This window comes from Oncorhynchus nerka, linkage group LG23, assembly GCF_034236695.1.
Source record: "Oncorhynchus nerka isolate Pitt River linkage group LG23, Oner_Uvic_2.0, whole genome shotgun sequence".
NCBI lineage: Eukaryota > Metazoa > Chordata > Actinopteri > Salmoniformes > Salmonidae > Oncorhynchus > Oncorhynchus nerka.
Window position 1 is genome coordinate 16,744,843 of NC_088418.1, and position 25,291 is coordinate 16,770,133.

The 25,291-nt window shown below is 44.0% G+C and overlaps 1 protein-coding gene across 4 annotated transcripts in view; it reads right to left on the reverse strand.

Annotated features, from left to right (window-relative positions):
- Nucleotides 1-25,291, reverse strand: part of LOC115106350 (cGMP-dependent protein kinase 1-like) — a 223,847-nt gene that overhangs the window by 64,560 nt on the left and 133,996 nt on the right. For all 4 annotated transcript variants that reach the window (XM_029628986.2, XM_029628985.2, XM_029628983.2 and 1 more), the window contains exons 6-7: nt 17,263-17,340; nt 16,863-16,957 (exon numbers count right to left, since the gene is read on the reverse strand). In XM_029628986.2, the coding sequence (XP_029484846.1) occupies nt 16,863-16,957; nt 17,263-17,340 (173 nt within the window). The remainder of the gene's footprint in view (nt 1-16,862; nt 16,958-17,262; nt 17,341-25,291) is intronic.

A 25,291-nucleotide genomic window follows, 5' to 3' on the forward strand; every position in this document is an offset into this window, starting at 1 on the left:
CTCTTCCACTATACAACCTCTCTTCCATGACACTACCTCTCTTCCACGATAACCTCTCTTCCACGATACTACCTCTCTTCCACTATACAACCTCTCTTCCATGACACTACTCTCTTCCACGACACTACCTCTCTTCCACTATACAACCTGTCTTCCACAATACAATCTCTCTTCCACGACAGAACCTCTTCTTTCACAACATAACCTCTCTTCCACTACAGAACCTCTCTTCCACAATACTACCTCTCTTCCACTATACAACCTCTCTTCCACTATACAACCTATCTTCCACGATACTACCTCTCTTCCACTATACAACCTCTCTTCCACAATACTACCTCTCTTCCACTATACAACCTCTCTTCCACGATACTACCTATCTTCCACGATACTACCTCTCTTCCACTATACAACTCTCTTCCACAATACTACCTCTCTTCCACTATACAACTCTCTTCCACTATACAACCTATCTTCCACGATACTAACTCTCTTCCACTATACAACCTCTCTTCCACGATACTACCTCTCTTCCACTATACAACCTCTCTTCCACGATACTACCTCTCTTCCACTATACAACCTATCTTCCACGATACTAACTCTCTTCCACTATACAATCTCTCTTCCACGATACTACCTCTCTTCCACTATACAACCTCTCTTCCACGATACTACCTCTCTTCCACTATACAACCTCTCTTCCACAATACTACCTCTCTTCCACTATACAACCTCTCTTCCACGACACTACCTCTCTTCCACAATACTACCTCTCTTCCACTATACAACCTCTCTTCCATGACACTACCTCTCTTCCACGATACTACCTCTCTTCCACGATACTACTCTCTTCCACTATACAACCTCTCTTCCATGACACTACCTCTCTTCCACGATACTACCTCTCTTCCACTATACAACCTGTCTTCCACAATACAATCTCTCTTCCACGATACTACCTCTCTTCCACTATACAACCTGTCTTCCACAATACAACCTCTCTTCCATTTACACTACCTCTCTTCCACAATACTAACTCTCTTCGACTATACAACCTCTCTTCCATGACACTACCTCTCTTCCACGATACTACCTCTCTTCCACGATACTACCTCTCTTCCACTATACAACCTCTCTTCCATGACACTACCTCTCTTCCACGATACTACCTCTCTTCCATGACACTACCTCTCTTCCACTATACAACCTCTCTTCCACAATACAACCTCTCTTCCACGATACTACCTCTCTTCCACTATACTACCTCTCTTCCACGACATAATCTATCTTCCACGATACTACCTCTCTTCCACTATACTACCTCTCTTCCACAATACTACCTCTCTTCCACAATACTACCTCTCTTCCACAATACTACCTCTCTTCCACTATACTACCTCTCTTCCACAATACTACCTCTCTTCCACTATACTACCTCTCTTCCACAACACTTTCTCTCTTCCACTATACAACCTATCTTCCACAATACAACCTCTCTTCCACAATACTACCTCTCTTCCACTATACTACCTCTCTTCCACAATACTACCTCTCTTCCACAATACTATCTCTCTTCCATGACAGAACCTCTCTTCCACGATACAACCTCTCTTCCACGACACTACCTCTCTTCCACGATACTACCTCTCTTCCACGACAGAACCTCTCTTCCACGACATAACCTCTCTTCCACGACATAACCTCTCTTCGACTATACAACCTCTCTTCCATGACACTACCTCTCTTCCACGATACTACCTCTCTTCCACGATACTACCTCTCTTCCACTATACAACCTCTCTTCCATGACACTACCTCTCTTCCACGATACTACCTCTCTTCCATGACACTACCTCTCTTCCACTATACAACCTCTCTTCCATGACACTACCTCTCTTCCACGATACTACCTCTCTTCCACTATACTACCTCTCTTCCACGACAGAATCTATCTTCCACGATACTACCTCTCTTCCACTATACTACCTCTCTTCCACAATACTACCTCTCTTCCACAATACAATCTCTCTTCCACGATACTACCTCTCTTCCACTATACAACCTCTCTTCCACAATACTACCTCTCTTCCACAATACTACTTCTCTTCCACAATACTACCTCTCTTCCACTATACAACCTCTCTTCCACAATACAACCTCTCTTCCACGATACTACCTCTCTTCCACTATACAACCTCTCTTCCACAATACTACCTCTCTTCCACAATACTACTTCTCTTCCACAATACTACCTCTCTTCCACTATACAACCTATCTTCCACGATACTACCTCTTCCACAATACAACCTCTCTTCCACAATACTACCTCTCTTCCACAATACTACCTCTTCCACAATACTACCTCTCTTCCACGACAGAACCTATCTTCCACGATACTATCTCTCTTCCACTATACTACCTCTCTTCCACAATACTACCTCTCTTCCACAATACTACCTCTCTTCCACAATACTACCTCTCTTCCACGACAGAACCTCTCTTCCACGACATAACCTCTCTTCCACGACATAACCTCTCTTCGACTATACAACCTCTCTTCCATGACACTACTCTCTTCCACGATACTACCTCTCTTCCACGATACTACCTCTCTTCCACTATACAACCTCTCTTCCATGACACTACCTCTCTTCCACGATACTACCTCTCTTCCATGACACTACCTCTCTTCCACTATACAACCTCTCTTTCACTACCTCTCTTCCACGATACTACCTCTCTTCCACTATACTACCTCTCTTCCACGACAGAATCTATCTTCCACGATACTACCTCTCTTCCACTATACTATCTCTCTTCCACAATACTACCTCTCTTCCACAATACTACCTCTCTTCCACAATACTACCTCTCTTCCACTATACTACCTCTCTTCCACAATACTACCTCTCTTCCACAATACTACCTCTCTTCCACAATACTATCTCTCTTCCATGACAGAACCTCTCTTCCACGATACAACCTCTCTTCCACCACTACCTCTCTTCCACACTACCTCTCTTCCACGACAGAACCTCTCTTCCACGATATAACCTCTCTTCCACGACAGAACCTCTCTTCCACGACATAACCTCTCTTCCACGACATAACCTCTCTTCCACGACAGAACCTCTTCCACCAGAACCTCTCTTCCACGACAGAACCTCTCTTCCACGACATAACTTCTCTTCCACGACAGAACCTCTTCTTTCACAACATAACCTCTCTTCCACGACAGAACCTCTCTTCCACAATACTACCTCTCTTCCACTATACAACCTCTCTTCCACTATACAACCTATCTTCCACGATACTACCTCTCTTCCACTATACAACCTCTCTTCCACAATACTACCTCTCTTCCACTATACAACCTCTCTTCCACGATACTACCTATCTTCCACGATACTACCTCTCTTCCACTATACAACTCTCTTCCACAATACTACCTCTCTTCCACTATACAACCTCTCTTCCACTATACAACCTATCTTCCACGATACTAACTCTCTTCCACTATACAACCTCTCTTCCACGATACTACCTCTCTTCCACTATACAACCTCTCTTCCACGATACTACCTCTCTTCCACTATACAATACAACCTCTCTTCCACGATACTACCTCTCTTCCACTATACTACCTCTCTTCCACGACAGAATCTATCTTCCACGATACTACCTCTCTTCCACTATACAATCTCTTCCACGATACTACCTCTCTTCCACTATACAACCTCTCTTCCACGATACTACCTCTCTTCCACTATACAACCTCTCTTCCACGATACTACCTCTCTTCCACTATACAACCTCTCTTCCACGACACCTCTCTTCCACAATACTACCTCTCTTCCACTATACAACCTCTCTTCCATGACACTAACTCTCTTCCACTATACAACCATCTTCCACGATACTACTCTCTCTTCCACTATACAACCTCTCTTCCACGACACTACCTCTCTTCCACAATACTACCTCTCTTCCACTATACAACCTCTCTTCCACGATACTACCTCTTCCACTATACAACCTATCTTCCACGATACTACCTCTCTTCCACAATACAACCTCTCTTCCACAATACTACCTCTCTTCCACAATACTACCTCTCTTCCACAATACTACCTCTCTTCCACGACAGAACCTATCTTCCACTACTATCTCTCTTCCACTATACTACCTCTCTTCCACAATACTACTCTCTTCCACAATACTACCTCTCTTCCACAATACTACCTCTCTTCCACGACAGAACCTCTCTTCCACGACATAACCTCTCTTCCACGACATAACCTCTCTTCGACTATACAACCTCTCTTCCATGACACTACCTCTCTTCCACGATACTACCTCTCTTCCACGATACTACCTCTCTTCCACTATACAACCTCTCTTCCACGACATAACCTCTCTTCCACGACAGAACCTCTTCTTTCACAACATAACCTCTCTTCCACGACAGAACCTCTCTTCCACGATACTACCTCTCTTCCACTATACAACCTCTCTTCCACAATACTACCTCTCTTCCACTATACAACCTCTCTTCCACGATACTACCTATCTTCCACGATACTACCTCTCTTCCACTATACAACTCTCTTCCACAATACTACCTCTCTTCCACTATACAACCTCTCTTCCACAATACTACCTCTCTTCCACTATACAACCTCTCTTCCACGACACTACCTCTCTTCCACAATACTACCTCTCTTCCACTATACAACCTCTCTTCCATGACACTACCTCTCTTCCACGATACTACCTCTCTTCCACGATACTACCTCTCTTCCACTATACAACCTCTCTTCCATGACACTACCTCTCTTCCACGATACTACCTCTCTTCCACTATACAACCTGTCTTCCACAATACAATCTCTCTTCCACGATACTACCTCTCTTCCACTATACAACCTGTCTTCCACAATACAACCTCTCTTCCACGACACTACTCTCTTCCACAATACTAACTCTCTTCGACTATACAACCTCTCTTCCATGACACTACCTCTCTTCCACGATACTACCTCTCTTCCACGATACTACCTCTCTTCCACTATACAACCTCTCTTCCATGACACTACCTCTCTTCCACGATACTACCTCTCTTCCATGACACTACCTCTCTTCCACTATACAACCTCTCTTCCACAATACAACCTCTCTTCCACGATACTACCTCTCTTCCACTATACTACCCTCTTCCACAATACTACCTCTCTTCCACAATACTACTCTCTTCCACGACAGAACCTATCTTCACGATACTATCTCTCTTCCACTATACTACCTCTCTTCCACAATACTACCTCTTCCACAATACTACCTCTCTTCCACAATACTACCTCTCTTCCACGACAGAACCTCTCTTCCACGACATAACCTCTCTTCCACGACATAACCTCTCTTCGACTATACAACCTCTCTTCCATGACACTATCTCTCTTCCACTATACTACCTCTTCCACAATACTACCTCTCTTCCACAATACTACCTCTCTTCCACAATACTACCTCTCTTCCACGACAGAACCTCTCTTCCACGACATAACCTCTCTTCCACGACATAACCTCTCTTCGACTATACAACCTCTCTTCCATGACACTACCTCTCTTCCACGATACTACCTCTCTTCCACGATACTACCTCTCTTCCACTATACAACCTCTCTTCCATGACACTACCTCTCTTCCACGATACTACCTCTCTTCCATGACACTACCTCTCTTCCACTATACAACCTCTCTTCCATGACACTACCTCTCTTCCACGATACTACCTCTCTTCCACTATACTACCTCTCTTCCACGACAGAATCTATCTTCCACGATACTACCTCTCTTCCACTATACTACCTCTCTTCCACAATACTACCTCTCTTCCACAATACTACCTCTCTTCCACAATACTACCTCTCTTCCACTATACTACCTCTCTTCCACAATACTACCTCTCTTCCACAATACTACCTCTCTTCCACAATACTATCTCTTCCATGACAGAACCTCTCTTCCACGATACAACCTCTCTTCCACGACACTACCTCTCTTCCACGATACTACCTCTCTTCCACGACAGAACCTCTCTTCCACGATATAACCTCTCTTCCACGACAGAACCTCTCTTCCACGACATAACCTCTCTTCCACGACATAACCTCTCTTCCACGACAGAACCTCTCTTCCACGACAGAACCTCTCTTCCACGACAGAACCTCTCTTCCACGACAGAACCTCTCTTCCACGACATAACCTCTCTTCCACGACAGAACCTCTTCTTTCACAACATAACCTCTCTTCCACGACAGAACCTCTCTTCCACAATACTACCTCTCTTCCACTATACAACCTCTCTTCCACTATACAACCTATCTTCCACGATACTACCTCTCTTCCACTATACAACCTCTCTTCCACAATACTACCTCTCTTCCACTATACAACCTCTCTTCCACGATACTACCTATCTTCCACGATACTACCTCTCTTCCACTATACAACTCTCTTCCACAATACTACCTCTCTTCCACTATACAACCTCTCTTCCACTATACAACCTATCTTCCACGATACTAACTCTCTCTTCCACTATACAACCTCTCTTCACATACTACCTCTCTTCCACTATACAACCTCTCTTCCACGATACTACCTCTCTTCCACTATACAACCTATCTTCCACGATACTAACTCTCTTCCACTATACAATCTCTCTTCCACGATACTACCTCTCTTCCACTATACAACCTCTCTTCCACGATACTACCTCTCTTCCACTATACAACCTCTCTTCCACAATACTACCTCTCTTCCACTATACAACCTCTCTTCCACGACACTACCTCTCTTCCACAATACTACCTCTCTTCCACTATACAACCTCTCTTCCATGACACTACCTCTCTTCCACGATACTACCTCTCTTCCACGATACTACCTCTCTTCCACTATACAACCTCTCTTCCATGACACTACCTCTCTTCCACGATACTACCTCTCTTCCACTATACAACCTGTCTTCCACAATACAATCTCTCTTCCACGATACTACCTCTCTTCCACTATACAACCTGTCTTCCACAATACAACTCTCTTCACTACCTCTCTTCCACAATACTAACTCTCTTGACTATACAACCTCTCTTCCATGACACTACTCTCTTCCACGATACTACCTCTCTTCCACGATACTACCTCTCTTCCACTATACAACCTCTCTTCCATGACACTACCTCTCTTCACGATACTACCTCTCTTCCATGACACTACCTCTCTTCCACTATACAACCTCTCTTCCACAATACAACCTCTCTTCCACGATACTACCTCTCTTCCACTATACTACCTCTCTTCCACGACAGAATCTATCTTCCACAACTACCTCTCTTCCACTATACTACCTCTCTTCCACAATACTACCTCTCTTCCACAATACTACCTCTCTTCCACAATACTACCTCTCTTCCACTATACTACCTCTCTTCAACAATACTACCTCTCTTCCACTATACTACCTCTCTTCCACAACACTTTCTCTCTTCCACTATACAACCTATCTTCCACAATACAACCTCTCTTCCACAATACTACCTCTCTTCCACTATACTACCTCTCTTCCACAATACTACCTCTCTTCCACAATACTACCTCTCTTTACTATCTCTCTTCCATGACAGAACCTCTCTTCCACGATACAACCTCTCTTGACACTACCTCTCTTCCACGATACTACCTCTCTTCCACGACAGAACCTCTCTTCCACGACATAACCTCTCTTCCACGACATAACCTCTCTTCGACTATACAACCTCTCTTCCATGACACTACCTCTCTTCCACGATACTACCTCTCTTCCACGATACTACCTCTCTTCCATGACACTACCTCTCTTCCACTATACAACCTCTCTTCCATGACACTACCTCTCTTCCACGATACTACCTCTCTTCCACTATACTACCTCTCTTCCACGACAGAATCTATCTTCCACGATACTACCTCTCTTCCACTATACTACCTCTCTTCCACAATACTACCTCTCTTCCACAATACTACCTCTCTTCCACTATACTACCTCTCTTCCACAATACTACCTCTCTTCCACAATACTACCTCTCTTCCACAATACTATCTCTCTTCCATGACAGAACTCTCTTCCACGATACAACCTCTCTTCCACGACACTACCTCTCTTCCACGATACCTCTCTTCCACGACATGAACCTCTCTTCCACGATATAACCTCTCTTCCACGACAGAATCTCTCTTCCACGACATAACCTCTCTTCCACGAGCATAACCTCTCTTGGAACCTCTCTTCCGATAGAACCTCTCTTGACATAACCTCTCTTCCACGACAGAACCTCTTCTTTCACAACATAACCTCTATTCCACGACAGAACCTCTCTTCCAGAGAACCTCTCTTCCACGACAGAACCTCTCTTGATACTACCTCTCTTCCACTATACAACCTCTCTTCCACTATACAACCTATCTTCCACGATACTACCTCTCTTCCACTATACAACCTCTCTTCCACAATACTACCTCTCTTCACTATACAACCTCTCTTCACGATACTACCTCTCTTCCACGACAGAATCTATCTTCCACGATACTACCTCTCTTCCACTATACTACCTCTCTTCCACAATAACCTCTCTTCCACAATACTACCTCTCTTCCACAATACTACCTCTCTTCCACTATACTACCTCTCTTCCACAATACTACCTCTCTTCCACTATACTACCTCTCTTCCACAACACTTTCTCTTCCACTATACAACCTATCTTCCACAATACAACCTCTCTTCCACAATACTACCTCTCTTCCACTATACTACCTCTCTCTTCCACAATACTACCTCTCTTCCACAATACTACCTCTCTTCCACAATACTATCTCTCTTCCATGACAGAACCTCTCTTCCACGATACAACCTCTCTTCCACGACACTGATCTTCCACGATACTACCTCTCTTCCACGACAGAACCTCTCTTCCACGACATAACCTTTCTTCCACGACATAACCTCTCTTCACTATACAACCTCTCTTCCATGACACTACCTCTCTTCCACGATACTACCTCTCTTCCACGATACTACCTCTCTTCCATGACACTACCTCTCTTCCACTATACAACCTCTTCCATGACACTACCTCTCTTCCACGATACTACCTCTCTTCCACTATACTACCTCTCTTCCACGACAGAATCTATCTTCACGATACTACCTCTCTTCCACTATACTACCTCTCTTCCACAATACTACCTCTCTTCCACAATACTACTCTCTTCCACAATACTACCTCTCTTCCACAATACTACTCTCTTCCACAATACTACCTCTCTTCCACAATACTATCTCTCTTCCATGACAGAACCTCTCTTCCACGATACAACCTCTCTTCCGACACTTGCTCTCTTCCACGTACTACCTCTCTTCCACGACAGAACCTCTCTTCCACGATATAACCTCTCTTCCACGACAGAACCTCTCTTCCACGACATAACCTCTCTTCCACGACATAACCTCTCTTCCACGACAGAACCTCTCTTCACGACAGAACCTCTCTTCCACGATACTACCTCTCTTCCACTATACAACCTCTCTTCCACGATACTACCTCTCTTCCACTATAACCTCTCTTCCACGATACTACCTCTCTTCCACTATACAACCTCTCTTCCACGACACTACCTCTCTTCCACAATACTACCTCTCTTCACTATACAACCTCTCTTCCATGACACTACCTCTCTTCCACGATACTACCTCTCTTCCACGATACTACCTCTCTTCCACCTACAACCTCTCTTCCATGACACTACCTCTCTTCCACGATACTACCTCTCTTCACTATACAACCTGTCTTCCACAATACAATCTCTCTTCCACGATACTACCTCTCTTCCACTATACAACCTCTCTTCCACAATACTACCTCTCTTCCACAATACTACTTCTCTTCCACAATACTACCTCTCTTCCACTATACAACCTCTCTTCCACTATACACCTCTCTTCCACGATACTACCTCTCTTCCACTATGGGTCTTCCACAATACTACCTCTCTTCCACAATACTACTTCTCTTCCACAATACTACTCTCTTCCACTATACAACCTATCTTCCACGATACTACCTCTCTTCCACAATACAACCTCTCTTCCACAATACTACCTCTCTTCCACAATACTACCTCTCTTCCACAATACTACCTCTCTTCCACGACAGAACCTATCTTCCACGATACTATCTCTCTTCCACTATACTACCTCTCTTCCACAATACTACCTCTCTTCCACAATACTACCTCTCTTCCACAATACTACCTCTCTTCCACGACAGAACCTCTCTTCCACGTCATAACCTCTCTTCCACGACATAACCTCTCTTGACTATACAACCTCTCTTCCATGACACTACCTCTCTTCCAGATACTACCTCTCTTCCACGATACTACCTCTCTTCCACTATACAACCTCTCTTCCATGACACTACCTCTCTTCCACGATACTACCTCTCTTCCATGACACTACCTCTCTTCCACTATACAACCTCTCTTCCATGACACTACCTCTCTTCCACGATACTACCTCTCTTCCACTATACTACCTCTCTTCCACGACAGAATCTATCTTCCACGATACTACCTCTCTTCCACTATACTACCTCTCTTCCACAATACTACCTCTCTTCCACAATACTACTCTCTTCCACAATACTACCTCTCTTCCACTATACTACCTCTCTTCCACAATACTACCTCTCTTCCACAATACTACCTCTCTTCCACAATACTATCTCTCTTCCATGACAGAACCTCTCTTCCACGATACAACCTCTCTTCCACGACACTACCTCTCTTCCACGACTACCTCTCTTCCACGACAGAACCTCTCTTCCACGATATAACCTCTCTTCCACGACAGAACCTCTCTTCCACGACATAACCTCTCTTCCACGACATAACCTCTCTTCCACGACAGAACCTCTCTTCCACGACAGCACCTCTCTTCCACGACAGAACCTCTCTTCCACGACATAACTTCTCTTCCACGACAGAACCTCTTCTTTCACAACATAACCTCTCTTCCCGACAGAACCTCTCTTCCACAATACCTCTCTTCCACTGATACAACCTCTCTTCCACTATACAACCTATCTTCCACGATACTACCTCTCTTCCACTATACAACCTCTCTTCCACAATACTACCTCTCTTCCACTATACAACCTCTCTTCCACGATACTACCTATCTTCCACGATACTACCTCTCTTCCACTATACAACTCTCTCTTCCACAATACTACCTCTCTTCCACTATACAACCTCTCTTCCACTATACAACCTATCTTCCACGATACTAACTCTCTTCCACTATACAACCTCTCTTCCACGATACTACCTCTCTTCCACTATACAACCTCTCTTCCACGATACTACCTCTCTTCCACTATACAACCTATCTTCCACGATACTAACTCTCTTCCACTATACAATCTCTCTTCCACGATACTACCTCTCTTCCACTATACAACCTCTCTTCCACGATACTACCTCTCTTCCACTATACAACCTCTCTTCCACAATACTACCTCTCTTCCACTATACAACCTCTCTTCCACGACACTACCTCTCTTCCACAATACTACCTCTCTTCCACTATACAACCTCTCTTCCATGACACTACCTCTCTTCCACGATACTACCTCTCTTCCACGATACTACCTCTCTTCCACTATACAACCTCTCTTCCATGACACTACCTCTCTTCACGATACTACCTCTCTTCCACTATACAACCTGTCTTCCACAATACAATCTCTCTTCCACGATACTACCTCTCTTCCACTATACAACCTGTCTTCCACAATACAACCTCTCTTCCACGACACTACCTCTCTTCCACAATACTAACTCTCTTCGACTATACAACCTCTCTTCCATGACACTACCTCTCTTCCACGATACTACCTCTCGACGATACTACCTCTCTTCCACTATACAACCTCTCTTCCATGACACTACCTCTCTTCCACGATACTACCTCTCTTCCATGACACTACCTCAGTCTTCCACTATACAACCTCTCTTCCACAATACAACCTCTCTTCCACGATACTACCTCTCTTCCACTATACTTTCTTCCACGACATAATCTATCTTCCACGATACTACCTCTCTTCCACTATACTAGCTCTCTTCCACAATACTACCTCTCTTCCACAATACTACCTCTCTCTTCCACAATACTACCTCTCTTCCACTAGAGCTACCTCTCTTCCACAATACTACCTCTCTTCCACTATACTACCTCTCTTCTGGACACTTTCTCTCTTCCACTATACAACCTATCTTCCACAATACAACCTCTCTTCCACAATACTACCTCTCTTCCACTATACTACCTCTCTTCCACAATACTACCTCTCTTCCACAATACTACCTCTCTTCCACAATACTACCTCTCTTCCACGACAGAACCTCTCTTCCACGACATAACCTCTCTTCCAGGACATAACCTCTCTTCGACTATACAACCTCTCTTCCATGACACTACCTCTCTTCCTGGATACTACCTCTCTTCCAGGATACTACCTCTCTTCCACTATACAACCTCTCTTCCATGACACTACCTCTCTTCCACGATACTACCTCTCTTCCATGACACTACCTCTCTTCCACTATACAACCTCTCTTCCATGACACTACCTCTCTTCCACGATACTACCTCTCTTCCACTATACTACCTCTCTTCCAGACAGAATCTATCTTCCACGATACTACCTCTCTTCCACTATACTACCTCTCTTCCACAATACTACCTCTCTTCCACAATACTACCTCTCTTCCACAATACTACCTCTCTTCCACTATACTACCTCTCTTCCACAATACTACCTCTCTTCCACAATACTACCTCTCTTCCACAATACTATCTCTCTTCCATGACAGAACCTCTCTTCCACGATACAACTCTCTTCCACGACACTACCTCTCTTCCACGACCTGGTACTACGACCTCTCTTCCACGACAGAACCTCTCTTCCACGATATAACCTCTCTTCCACGACAGAACCTCTCTTCCACGACATAACCTCTCTTCACGACATAACCTCTCTTCCACGACAGAACCTCTCTTCCACGACAGAACCTCTCTTCCACGACAGAACCTCTCTTCCACGACATAACTCTCTTCCACGACAGAACCTCTTCTTTCACAACATAACCTCTCTTCCACGACAGAACCTCTCTTCCACAATACTACCTCTCTTCCACTATACAACCTCTCTTCCACTATACAACCTATCTTCCACGATACTACCTCTCTTCCACTATACAACCTCTCTTCCACAATACTACTCTCTTCCACTATACAACCTCTCTTCCACGATACTACCTATCTTCACGATACTACCTCTCTTCCACTATACAACTCTCTTCCACAATACTACCTCTCTTCCACTATACAACCTCTCTTCCACTATACAACCTATCTTCCACGATACTAACTCTCTTCCACTATACAACTCTCTTCCACGATACTACCTCTCTTCCACTATACAACCTCTCTTCCACGATACTACCTCTCTTCCACTATACAACCTATCTTCCACGATACTAACTCTCTTCCACTATACAATCTCTCTTCCACGATACTACCTCTCTTCCACTATACAACCTCTCTTCCACGATACTACCTCTCTTCCACTATACAACCTCTCTTCCACAATACTACCTCTCTTCCACTATACAACCTCTCTTCCACGACACTACCTCTCTTCCACAATACTACCTCTCTTCCACTATACAACCTCTCTTCCATGACACTACCTCTCTTCCACGATACTACCTCTCTTCCACGATACTACCTCTCTTCCACTATACAACCTCTCTTCCATGACACTACCTCTCTTCCACGATACTACCTCTCTTCCACTATACAACCTGTCTTCCACAATACAATCTCTCTTCCACGATACTACCTCTCTTCCACTATACAACCTGTCTTCCACAATACAACCTCTCTTCCACGACACTACCTCTCTTCCACAATACTAACTCTCTTACTATACAACCTCTCTTCCATGACACTACCTCTCTTCCACGATACTAGAGGATACTACCTCTCTTCCACTATACAACCTCTCTTCCATGACACTACCTCTCTTCCACGATACTACCTCTCTTCCATGACACTACCTCTCTTCCACTATACAACCTCTCTTCCACAATACAACCTCTCTTCCACGATACTACCTCTCTTCCACTATACTACCTCTCTTCCACGACATAATCTATCTTCCACGATACTACCTCTCTTCCACTATACTACCTCTCTTCCACAATACTACCTCTCTTCCACAATACTACCTCTCTTCCACAATACTACCTCTCTTCCACTATACTACCTCTCTTCCACAATACTACCTCTCTTCCACTATACTACCTCTCTTCCACAACACTTTCTCTCTTCCACTATACAACCTATCTTCCACAATACAACCTCTCTTCCACAATACTACCTCTCTTCCACTATACTACCTCTCTTCCACAATACTACCTCTCTTCCACAATACTACCTCTCTTCCACAATACTATCTCTCTTCCATGACAGAACCTCTCTTCCACGATACAACCTCTCTTCCACGACACTACCTCTCTTCCACGATACTACCTCTCTTCCACGACAGAACCTCTCTTCCACGACATAACCTCTCTTCCACGACATAACCTCTCTTCGACTATACAACCTCTCTTCCATGACACTACCTCTCTTCCACGATACTACCTCTCTTCCACGATACTACCTCTCTTCCACTATACAACCTCTCTTCCATGACACTACCTCTCTTCCACGATACTACCTCTCTTCCATGACACTACCTCTCTTCCACTATACAACCTCTCTTCCATGACACTACCTCTCTTCCACGATACTACCTCTCTTCCACTATACTACCTCTCTTCCACTATACACTACCTCTCTTCCACAATACTACCTCTCTTCCACAATACTACCTCTCTTCCACTATACTACCTCTCTTCCACAATACTACCTCTCTTCCACAATACTACCTCTCTTCCACAATACTATCTCTCTTCCATGACAGAACCTCTCTTCCACGATACAACCTCTCTTCCACGACACTACCTCTCTTCCACGATACTACCTCTCTTCCACGACAGAACCTCTCTTCCACGATATAACCTCTCTTCCACGACAGAACCTCTCTTCCACGACATAACCTCTCTTCCACGACATAACCTCTCTTCCACGACAGAACCTCTCTTCCACGACAGAACCTCTCTTCCACGACAGAACCTCTCTTCCACGACATAACCTCTCTTCCACGACAGAACCTCTTCTTTCACAACATAACCTCTCTTCCACGACAGAACCTCTCTTCCACGACAGAACCTCTCTTCCACGACAGAACCTCTCTTCCACAATACTACCTCTCTTCCACTATACAACCTCTCTTCCACTATACAACCTATCTTCCACGATACTACCTCTCTTCCACTATACAACCTCTCTTCCACAATACTACCTCTCTTCCACTATACAACCTCTCTTCCACGATACTACCTATCTTCCACGATACTACCTCTCTTCCACTATACAACTCTCTTCCACAATACTACCTCTCTTCCACTATACAACCTCTCTTCCACTATACAACCTATCTTCCACGATACTAACTCTCTTCCACTATACAACCTCTCTTCCACGATACTACCTCTCTTCCACTATACAACCTCTCTTCCACGATACTACCTCTCTTCCACTATACAACCTATCTTCCACGATACTAACTCTCTTCCACTATACAATCTCTCTTCCACGATACTACCTCTCTTCCACAATACTACCTCTCTTCCACAACACTATCTCTCTTCCACTATACAACCTATCTTCCACAATACAACCTCTCTTCCACAATACTACCTCTCTTCCACAATACTACCTCTCTTCCACAATACTACCTCTCTTCCACAATACTACCTCTCTTCCATGACAGAACCTCTCTTCCACGACACTACCTCTCTTCCACGATACTACCTCTCTTCCACGACAGAACCTCTCTTCCACGACATAACCTCTCTTCTACTACATAAGCTCTCTTCCACGACAGAACCTCTCTTCCACGACATAACCTCTCTTCCACGACAGAACCTCTCTTCCACGACATAACCTCTCTTCCACGACATAACCTCTCTTCCACGACAGAACCTCTCTTCCACGACATAACCTCTCTTCCACGACAGAACCTCTCTTCCACGACAGAACCAACATAACCTCTCTTCCACGACATAACCTCTCTTCCACGACAGAACCTCTCTTCCACGACAGAACCTCTCTTCCACAATACCACCTCTCTTCCACGATACAATCTTCTTGCGCAATAGTGCCTCTTTTCTACCAGGTCAACAACATACAGCAGCGGGAGGAATTGGAATCTGTGAACATCTGAACTTTAGGATGACTTTGCCTTAAGTGGTATGCAGTGATGAGAGGGATCTGAGAGAGGCTGCTGACTGTTCTGACACGGTGGGGCTCTTCAGACACACACTGAGGTGGCCTAAAGAGAGCACCTTTCCATCAGAGAAATACACCTGTTCACTCTCCCTCCATCACCCTATCTTTACCTCTCTATTTTCCTCTCAGTCCTGGTGAAGTGATATTGGTGTGTCATACTAATCATGTTACATATTCCACCAACTTTCATACTCTTGTACTGGAGGAGATTAGAAAGAAGTCGTTTCCCCTTCAGTATTGCAAATCTTCATATTATGGACCTTTCCACAGACAAGACTAACCAACTTACCCCTGCAGGGCTTTCTCCCCAAACCAGTCTCCTTTGCCCAGGCCTCGCAGGTACACAGGCATGTCATTGGAAGAATCCTCCCTGGTGACGTTCACCTGTAAGGAAAGGGATCAGCAGTCATTCATTGCTCTAATATTGGAGCCTCCTTCCGACCCCCCCACCACCACCACCCCCGTGGCAGGGGGAAGGACGCTAGACCAGTAAGCCTGTTATAAAATGACGCTATAACAGCAAGGAGTTCCATCACAAATTGATGATATACCCTCAGGAGGATGAGGTTACGACTTTCTGACATTGAGCTAACCTCTACCGTAATCACCGTAGTAGACAGGCCTTGGCTAGCCCCACTGACGCCGTGCACCATTAATACGTGCACCTCTATTATCAAACGGTTGGTCACCTTTCCCTTGCTGATGATGAAGAAGGTGTCCCCTCTGGCTCCCTGTCTGATGATGTACTCCCCGTCCCCGTAGTGCGTCTGAAGAGAGAGGAAGAGAAGTGTCACTCAGCACTGTCATGAACGGTCCGAAGAGACCTGACAAGAGTCCTTAGCGTCAGGCACGCAACCACCATGTTGAATCTACACCAGTCCTCCGACGTAGAACGGCCTTTAGGAAAATAGGACCACTGTGTGCACAGACCATGTACTGTCAGATATCAGTTGCGATGTTGAAAATGATACATTATATTTTTCCTGAGTGAAACATCCTGCATTTAGTCAGAGTGTGACCATCACTCAGTGAGGGAAGAGAGTGAGAGAGTAGGGGGGTGTGAGCGGGATGGGAGGGGGGACAGAGAAATAGGGCTGCTGCTTCATGTCCATCCTTGGCAGCAGGGATCAATATGTGAAGTGTTTCCAATAATTACCGCAATAATGATCCCCTTTTTTACTAATAATGTAGAACTTTGTTCTAAAGCTGTATCGGTACCCATTGGGCGCAGTGATCGCAATATGTTGGTTATATCCAGGAAAGCCAAAGTTCCAAAAGCTGGGCCTAAAATAGTGTATAAGCGATCCTACAAAAGATTTAGCTGTGACTCTTATGTGGATGATGTAAAAAATATTTGTTGGTCTGATGTGATTAATAAGTAGCATCCAGATGTTGCATTTGCTACATTTATGAAATTGCTTCTTCCAATTATTGACAGACTGTTAAGAAACTGACTGTTGGAACTGTTAAGGCTCCATGGATTGATGAGGAATTGAACAACTGTATGGTTGAAGGAGATGGGGTAAAAGGAGTGGCTAATAAGTCTGGCTGCACATCTTACTGCAAATTGAGAAATGATGTGACTAAACTCAACAAAAAGAAGAAACCTTAAAAAAAAATGTTTTTAACCTTTATTTAACTAGGCAAGTCAGTTAAGAACACATTTTTATTAACAATGACGGCCTACCCTGGCCAAACCCTAACCCAGATGATGCTGGGCCAATTGTTTGCCGCCCTATGGGAATCAAACCAGGGTCTGTAGTGAGATGCAGTACCCAATTTGCTAACTACCATCAGGTCCTAATGGCCTGCTACTCATGGCTCTATTGTCCCTCTGACCATCAATGTCAATGAAATCGAAAATCACATCAAAATCACAGTAGTTCTAAAACTCGCCTCACTGTGATGCTCAATCTGAAGAAAGAAGTTCAACAGCAGGTTGAAACAGTGTAAAACATGGATGTTGTGGATATTGTTTCAAAGCCTAACATGCTGACCACACCACTCGCGTTGCAAAATAAATGTACATATACATGTTATTCAATCATGGCATCCACACTGCTCACGCAGCCAACGAGAGTCTGCGTTGCCAAGCTCCAAAATAGAAGTCAGTTCTATTTGTGACAAGGAACGCGGTTATGCCCACGTGGCTGACTGAAATATGAACTGAGGTCGGTCGGTCGGTCGGTCAGTTGGGTTAATACACCTTATTATGAAAGTTAGATGCCAATCGCCATATAAAGTCCAAAGACGATAAAGCCTAGAAGAAGGAGAGATGACTAGAAACGATTCGGTTAACAGTTTTATGTGAGGATTTATTGTCGGAGTAGAGGACCTTGTGCATTTCAGGTAAAATAACAATTCAACATTTATATATCAGGACAAATTAGCTAGCAACAGCAAGCTAGCTAAATAAGACAAATTAGCTAGCAACTGCAAGCTAGCGAGCTAAATTGCCATAACTGTTTAATGCTTTTCGACCTGTCCCCAAATTAATATAATTGGTTCAGAGTTTGTGTTGATATTTCAACCTGGGGGCATGATCGTGTTTGGTGTGGCGGGACAAAATCAATTTGCGCATGGTGGCGCACGCGGACATACGCGTGAGTCCGGTTTGGGCATGGTGTTACACAATGAAATGGACAGTGCTTTCTAACATGCTGAGCACACTGCTCGTGTCCGGTGAGCGAGCGTTGCTAAAAAATGTACACATACAAGTTATTAAATTATTGCACCCACACTGCTCGCACGCGCCAACGAGCGTCTGCGTTGCCAAGTGTTAAAATAGAAGTCAGTTCTATTTGTGACGCTGAACGCTGAACATGGTGCAAGTCCTGCCTCTCCCATCTCCTCATTGGTTTATAGAAGCATATACGTGCCATCTCCTCATTGGTTGTACCCATGTGGATGATTTAAAGATGAACTGAGGTCGGTCGGTTGGTTGTGGTAATACACCTTATTATGAAAGTTACATGTCAATAGCCATATAAAGTCCAAAGAAGAAAAAGCCTGGGAGGAGAGATGACTGGAAACGATTCGGTTAACAGTTTTATGTGTGGACTACTTGTCGGAGTAGAGGACCTTGTGCATTTCAGGTAAAATAACATCTCAACGTTTATATCCCAGGACAAATTCAGCTCGCAACAGCAAGCTAGATAACTAAATGCACAGGGCGGGGTTCAGACCCAGGGTCGAGCTTAATGGTGAGCTTGGATGGTACAATGGTGTTGAAGGCTGAGCTTTAGTCCATGAACAGCATTCTTACATAGGTATTCCTCTTGTCCAGATGGGATAGGGCAGTGTGCATTGCGACGGCGATTGCATTGTCTGTGGCTCTATTGGGGCGGTATGCAAATTGAAGTGGGTCTAGGGTGTCAGGTAAGGAAGAGGTGATATGATCCTTAACTAGCCTCTCAAAGCACTTCATGATGACAGAAGTGAGTGCTATGGGGCGATAGTAATTTAGTTCAGTTACCTTTGCTTTCTTTGGTACAGGAACAATAGTGGACATCTTGAAGCAAGTGGGGACAGCAGACTGGGATAGTGAGAGAATGAATATGTCCGTAAACACTCCAGCCAGCTGGTCTGTGCATGCTCTGAGGATGCGGCTAGGGATGCCGTCTGGTCCGACGGCCTTGCGAGGATTAACATGCTTAAATGTCTTACGTCGGCCACATAGAAGAAGACCCCACAGTCCTTGGTAGCGGGCCTCGTCGGTGGCACTGTGTTATCCTAAAAACTGGTGAAGAAGGTGTTTAGCTTATCCGGAAGCAAGACGTCGGTGTCCGCGACGTGACTGGTTTTCCCTTTGTAATCCGTGATTGTCTGTAGACCCTTCAACATACGTCTCGTGTCTGACCCGTTGATTTGCGACTCCACTTTGTCTCTGTACTGACATTGTGCCTGTTTGATTGACTTACGGAGGGAATAACTACAGTGTTTGTTTTCGTCCATATTCACGGTGTCCTTGCCATGGTTAAATGCAGTGGTTTGAGGGCCTCCCGGGTGGTGCAGTGGTTAAGGGCGCTGTACTGCAGCGCCAGCTGTGCCACCAGAGACTCTGGGTTCGCGCCCAGGCTCTGTCGTAAACCGGCCGTGACCGGGAGGTCCGTGGGGCGACGCACAATTGGCCTAGCGTTGTCCGGGTTAGGGAGGGCTTGGCCGGTAGGGATATCCTTGTCTCATCGCACACCAGCGACTCCTGTGGCGGGCCAGGCGCAGTGCACATTAACCAATGTTGCCAGGTGCACTGTGTTTCCTCCGACACATTGGTGCGGCTGGTTGGATGCGCGCTGTGTTAAGAAGCAGCGAGGCTTGGTTGGGTTGTGTATCGGAGGACGCATGACTTTCAACCTTCGTCTCTCCCGTCACGGGAGTTGTAGCAATGAGGAAAGTTTTTTTTTTTTAAAGCACTTTCAGTTGTGCCAAGTAGCGTCGAGGCTGTGATTACTGTCAAAGGTGCTTCAACAATGTACTGAGTAAAGGGTCTGAATCCTAAACACGTAAATGTGTTATTTCTGTTTTTTATCTGTAATATAGTTCCAAAAATAAAATAAAAAACAGTTTGTCATTATGTGTAGAAAAAACTATTTAGTCCATTTTAGAATAAGGCTGTAATGTAACAAAATGTGGAAAAAGTCAAGGGGTAACAAAACAAAAAGAACTCAGAGGGTTTTCTTAAATGGAAGCTTCTCTAATGTCATATATGTAAAGTGTGGTGTACCGCAGGGCAGTTCTCTAGGCCCTCTACTCTTTTCTATTTTTACCAATGACCTACCACTGGCATTAAACAAAGCATGTGTGTCCATGTATGCTGATGACTCAACCATATACGCATCAGCAACCACAGCTAATGAATTCACTGAAACGCTTAACAAAGAGTTGCAGTCTGTTTTGGAATGGGTAGCTAATAATAAACTGGTCCTGAACATATCTAAAACTAAGCGCATTGTATTTGGTACAAATCATTCCCTAAGTTCTAGACCTGAGCTGAATCTGGTAATGGTGTGGCTGTTGACCAAGTTGAGAAGACTAAATTACTTGGTGCTACCTTAGATTGTAAACTGTCATGGTCAAAACATATAGATTCAATGGTTGTAAAGATGGGGAGCAGTCTGTCCATATTAAAGAGGTTTGCATAGTCAACTTACACACAGCACTAACACGCACACTTCCCCCACCAGACATGCCACCAGGGGTCTTTTCACAGTCCCCAGGTCCAGAACAAACTCTAGGAAACAGTATTATACAGAGCCATGAGTTCACGGAACTCCCTTCCATCTTATATACAGTATTATACAGAGCCATGAGTTCATGGAACTCCCTTCCATCTTATATACAGTATTATACAGAGCTATGAGTGCATGGAACTCCCTTCCATCTTATATACAGTATTATACAGAGCCATGAGTTCATGGAACTCCCTTCCGTCTTATATACAGTATTATACAGAGACATGAGTTCATGGAACTCCCTTCCATCTTATATACAGTATTATACAGAGACATGAGTTCATGGAACTCCCTTCCATCTTATATACAGTATTATACAGAGCCATGAGTTCATGGAACTCCCTTCCATCTTATATACAGTATTATACAGAGCCATGAGTTCATGGAACTCCCTTCCATCTTATATACAGTATTATACAGAGCCATGAGTTCATGGAACTCCCTTCCATCTTATATACAGTATTATACAGAGCCATGAGTTCATGGAACTCCCTTCCATCTTATATACAGTATTATACAGAGCCATGAGTTCATGGAACTCCCTTCCATCTTATATACAGTATTATACAGAGCCATGAGTTCATGGAACTCCCTTCCATCTTATATACAGTATTATACAGAGCCATGAGTTCATGGAACTCCCTTCCATCTTATATACAGTATTATACAGAGCCATGAGTTCATGGAACTCCCTTCCATCTTATATACAGTATTATACAGAGCCATGAGTTCATGGAACTCCCTTCCATCTTATATACAGTATTATACAGAGCTATGAGTGCATGGAACTCCCTTCCATCTTATATAGTGCAAATGAACACCAACCTGGTCTCAATAAACAAATAAAATAACACCTCACAGCACAACGCCTCTCCCTCATGTGACCTTCTTGTTGTTTGTGTGTACTGACACGTATGTGTAACTGATAGATGCACACGCACTACATGTTAATGTTTTTAAATGTATGGAAATTGTAAAGTCTTTTGTCTGTAATGTATTTTTCATTTTGTGTCAGACCCCAGTAAGACTAGATGTCGCTAATGGCGATCTTAATAAATCAAATCATATCCCTCCCTCCAACTGCTCAGATGTGGTCAGAGAGAAAGAGGGCGAGCGATTTTGACATCTGGTGCTGGGGAATGAGTAAATAAACTTGAAGCCTTTTAATTTCATGTTGTGCTAATTTAATAATAATATAATATTACTATATTACATATTCTACATGTCATTTATGTTGTCATTCATTCTCCCCTGACCGCTACCCCCTATTGTGTAGCAGTGAGCTGTTCTAAAGGACCAATCAGGGGCGACCCTCACAGGATCCCATCCTGCCACTTCACTGAGCAGCAGCAGCCCAGGTTCAGGTCCGTCAGGTTTCAGTGTTCCAGCCACAACGTATCAAATTACCTGCTTTTATTCCCCACTGTTTGGTTTTCAGAGTGGCAGGAAGGCAACCGAACCTCTGTGCAGGCGGCACTACATTAACATTAGCTCCACCAAACTTGGACTTTGGTGGAGGGAGTAATGAAACACAATAGGGATGTTTTTTAAATTAAAAAGTACTAAAGTACATTAGCCATGATAAATAGGTCTGATGTAAAAGTAGATGTATATAATACGTCACAGATCAATAGTACCAGGTTTTTATTGAATGATGGCAGCTGACAGCTTTTGACTTTCATGTCAAAGTTGGGTACATCAAGAAGACAGAGATCAACATGAGCTGGAAGCCTGGCCCCCAGATTCACTTAAAATAGACAGCAGAACCATTTCAATAAAGATGGAGCGAAGCAGAGGGTCATGAATCGGAAATGAGATTCCATGGTATAATGGGCAGGCTTATCAAGGGGAAATTACGGCCTGTACTGTACTGTATGTAGCATCGCTATGCATCAAATCATAAATAAATAAATGGTATTCAAAGAGTAAATCCTATTTCTAATAATCTATAATCAACGATGATTGACAGGTTGCGGGAAAAAATCTTTTTTCATTCCTCTCACTCTCTCAGCCTGAGACTATCGATTGGTAATAGCTGCTTAATTCTCCTCCTTCTTCTTCCATATTTGAGGACACAGCAGCTGAGGATCGCAGAACACGACGGGGAGTCGAGACAAGTCGTCCCACACATTAACGCAACCCTCACACATCAGCTGGAAAACAGTGAACTCTTGACATGCTCTGCTCCGTATGGGCCAGAACAGACAGTGTGGGAACGGGGAACGTCTGGAATTAAAAATAAACCTCTACTCCCAACCCAACCGCTGCCTGCCTAGTCACACATCCATAGTAGGATCTTGTAGGTTTGATACCACCATGATTAATACCGGCAATGCTTACATTCTTTATTCTTTACCAGGACTGTATGTTCCTCCTGCTCTGGAATGACTGTAAGTGACACTAAAAAAACACAGCTCACCAATTGACTTTTAGAGAGTAAAGAGTGTTTATGCGAGTCAGTATTTATTTACCTGACAGGCTGGTCAGGGAGGAACAGTCATCATCAGTAACTAAGTTGAGCTATCTTTCAACAGCTCTTTCAAAGTTTCTTCCTGTGCTTTAGTTTATTTTTAGGCCTGGGAGAAAATGTCACTGTTATTCATTGAAGCTGCATGGGGAAAAAAAATCCATTAAGATGGAGAAGAAAGAAAGAAATGGCAAAATTTAAAGGGAAAATTTTGGGCTGACACAGACTTCGTTTTTTCTTTCTCCCAAATTGAAACATACCACCTGTGTCATGAGCGGTTTCTGCCAAGGAATGGGCATTTACAATGAGTAGAAGACAGATATGTGTCCCTATAAACTACACAGCATGAATACTGCATATAACTGCATAACATCATAACACCTTTTTAATCTCACTTTAAAGATGAATTGAGCATTGATGAAAGTTGTCAGACAATTCTTAAGTTCATTTATGAAAGGTGGCTAGAACTTCAAACAGTAATCGTGGAGTTGTAATGGGTATTTCTCACGATGTATTTGGCAAATCAGTAAAGGAAAGGAAAGGCATGGTTGAAGTACGATGATGAAAAGGTGCCCCCACAGACGCAGAAAATTCTGCTACACAACACTGAATTACTTCTTTACTTCGTGGCATTAATTATCTACCACTTTGTTTTACACTAATCAGTTCCTTTCTTACATGGGGCACCCCTATCTCCTTTGGTTTCCATGTGGAAAGAGAACCCAAGACCTACTCTTCTGTTCTGTTATACAGAGACTGTTAGCTGATATGGGTGGTGAGTTTGGTACCCTGCCCAGCAGTGCTTGACTTGGGAAGGAGCACACTGGAGTAGAGTACCAGCACCTCAGAATGTTTTACTGCTTAAGCTCCTGGACCTGTAATTGTCACGGTTCATGAATCCACTGCCTCCTTTTCCTTTTCTCTCTCTCTCTCTCTCTCTCTCTCCCGTGTTTGTGTGGGCGTGGTTCCCAATCTCGGCCTGATTGTCTGCGCCAGCTGGAATCACTTATCTTCCCTTTA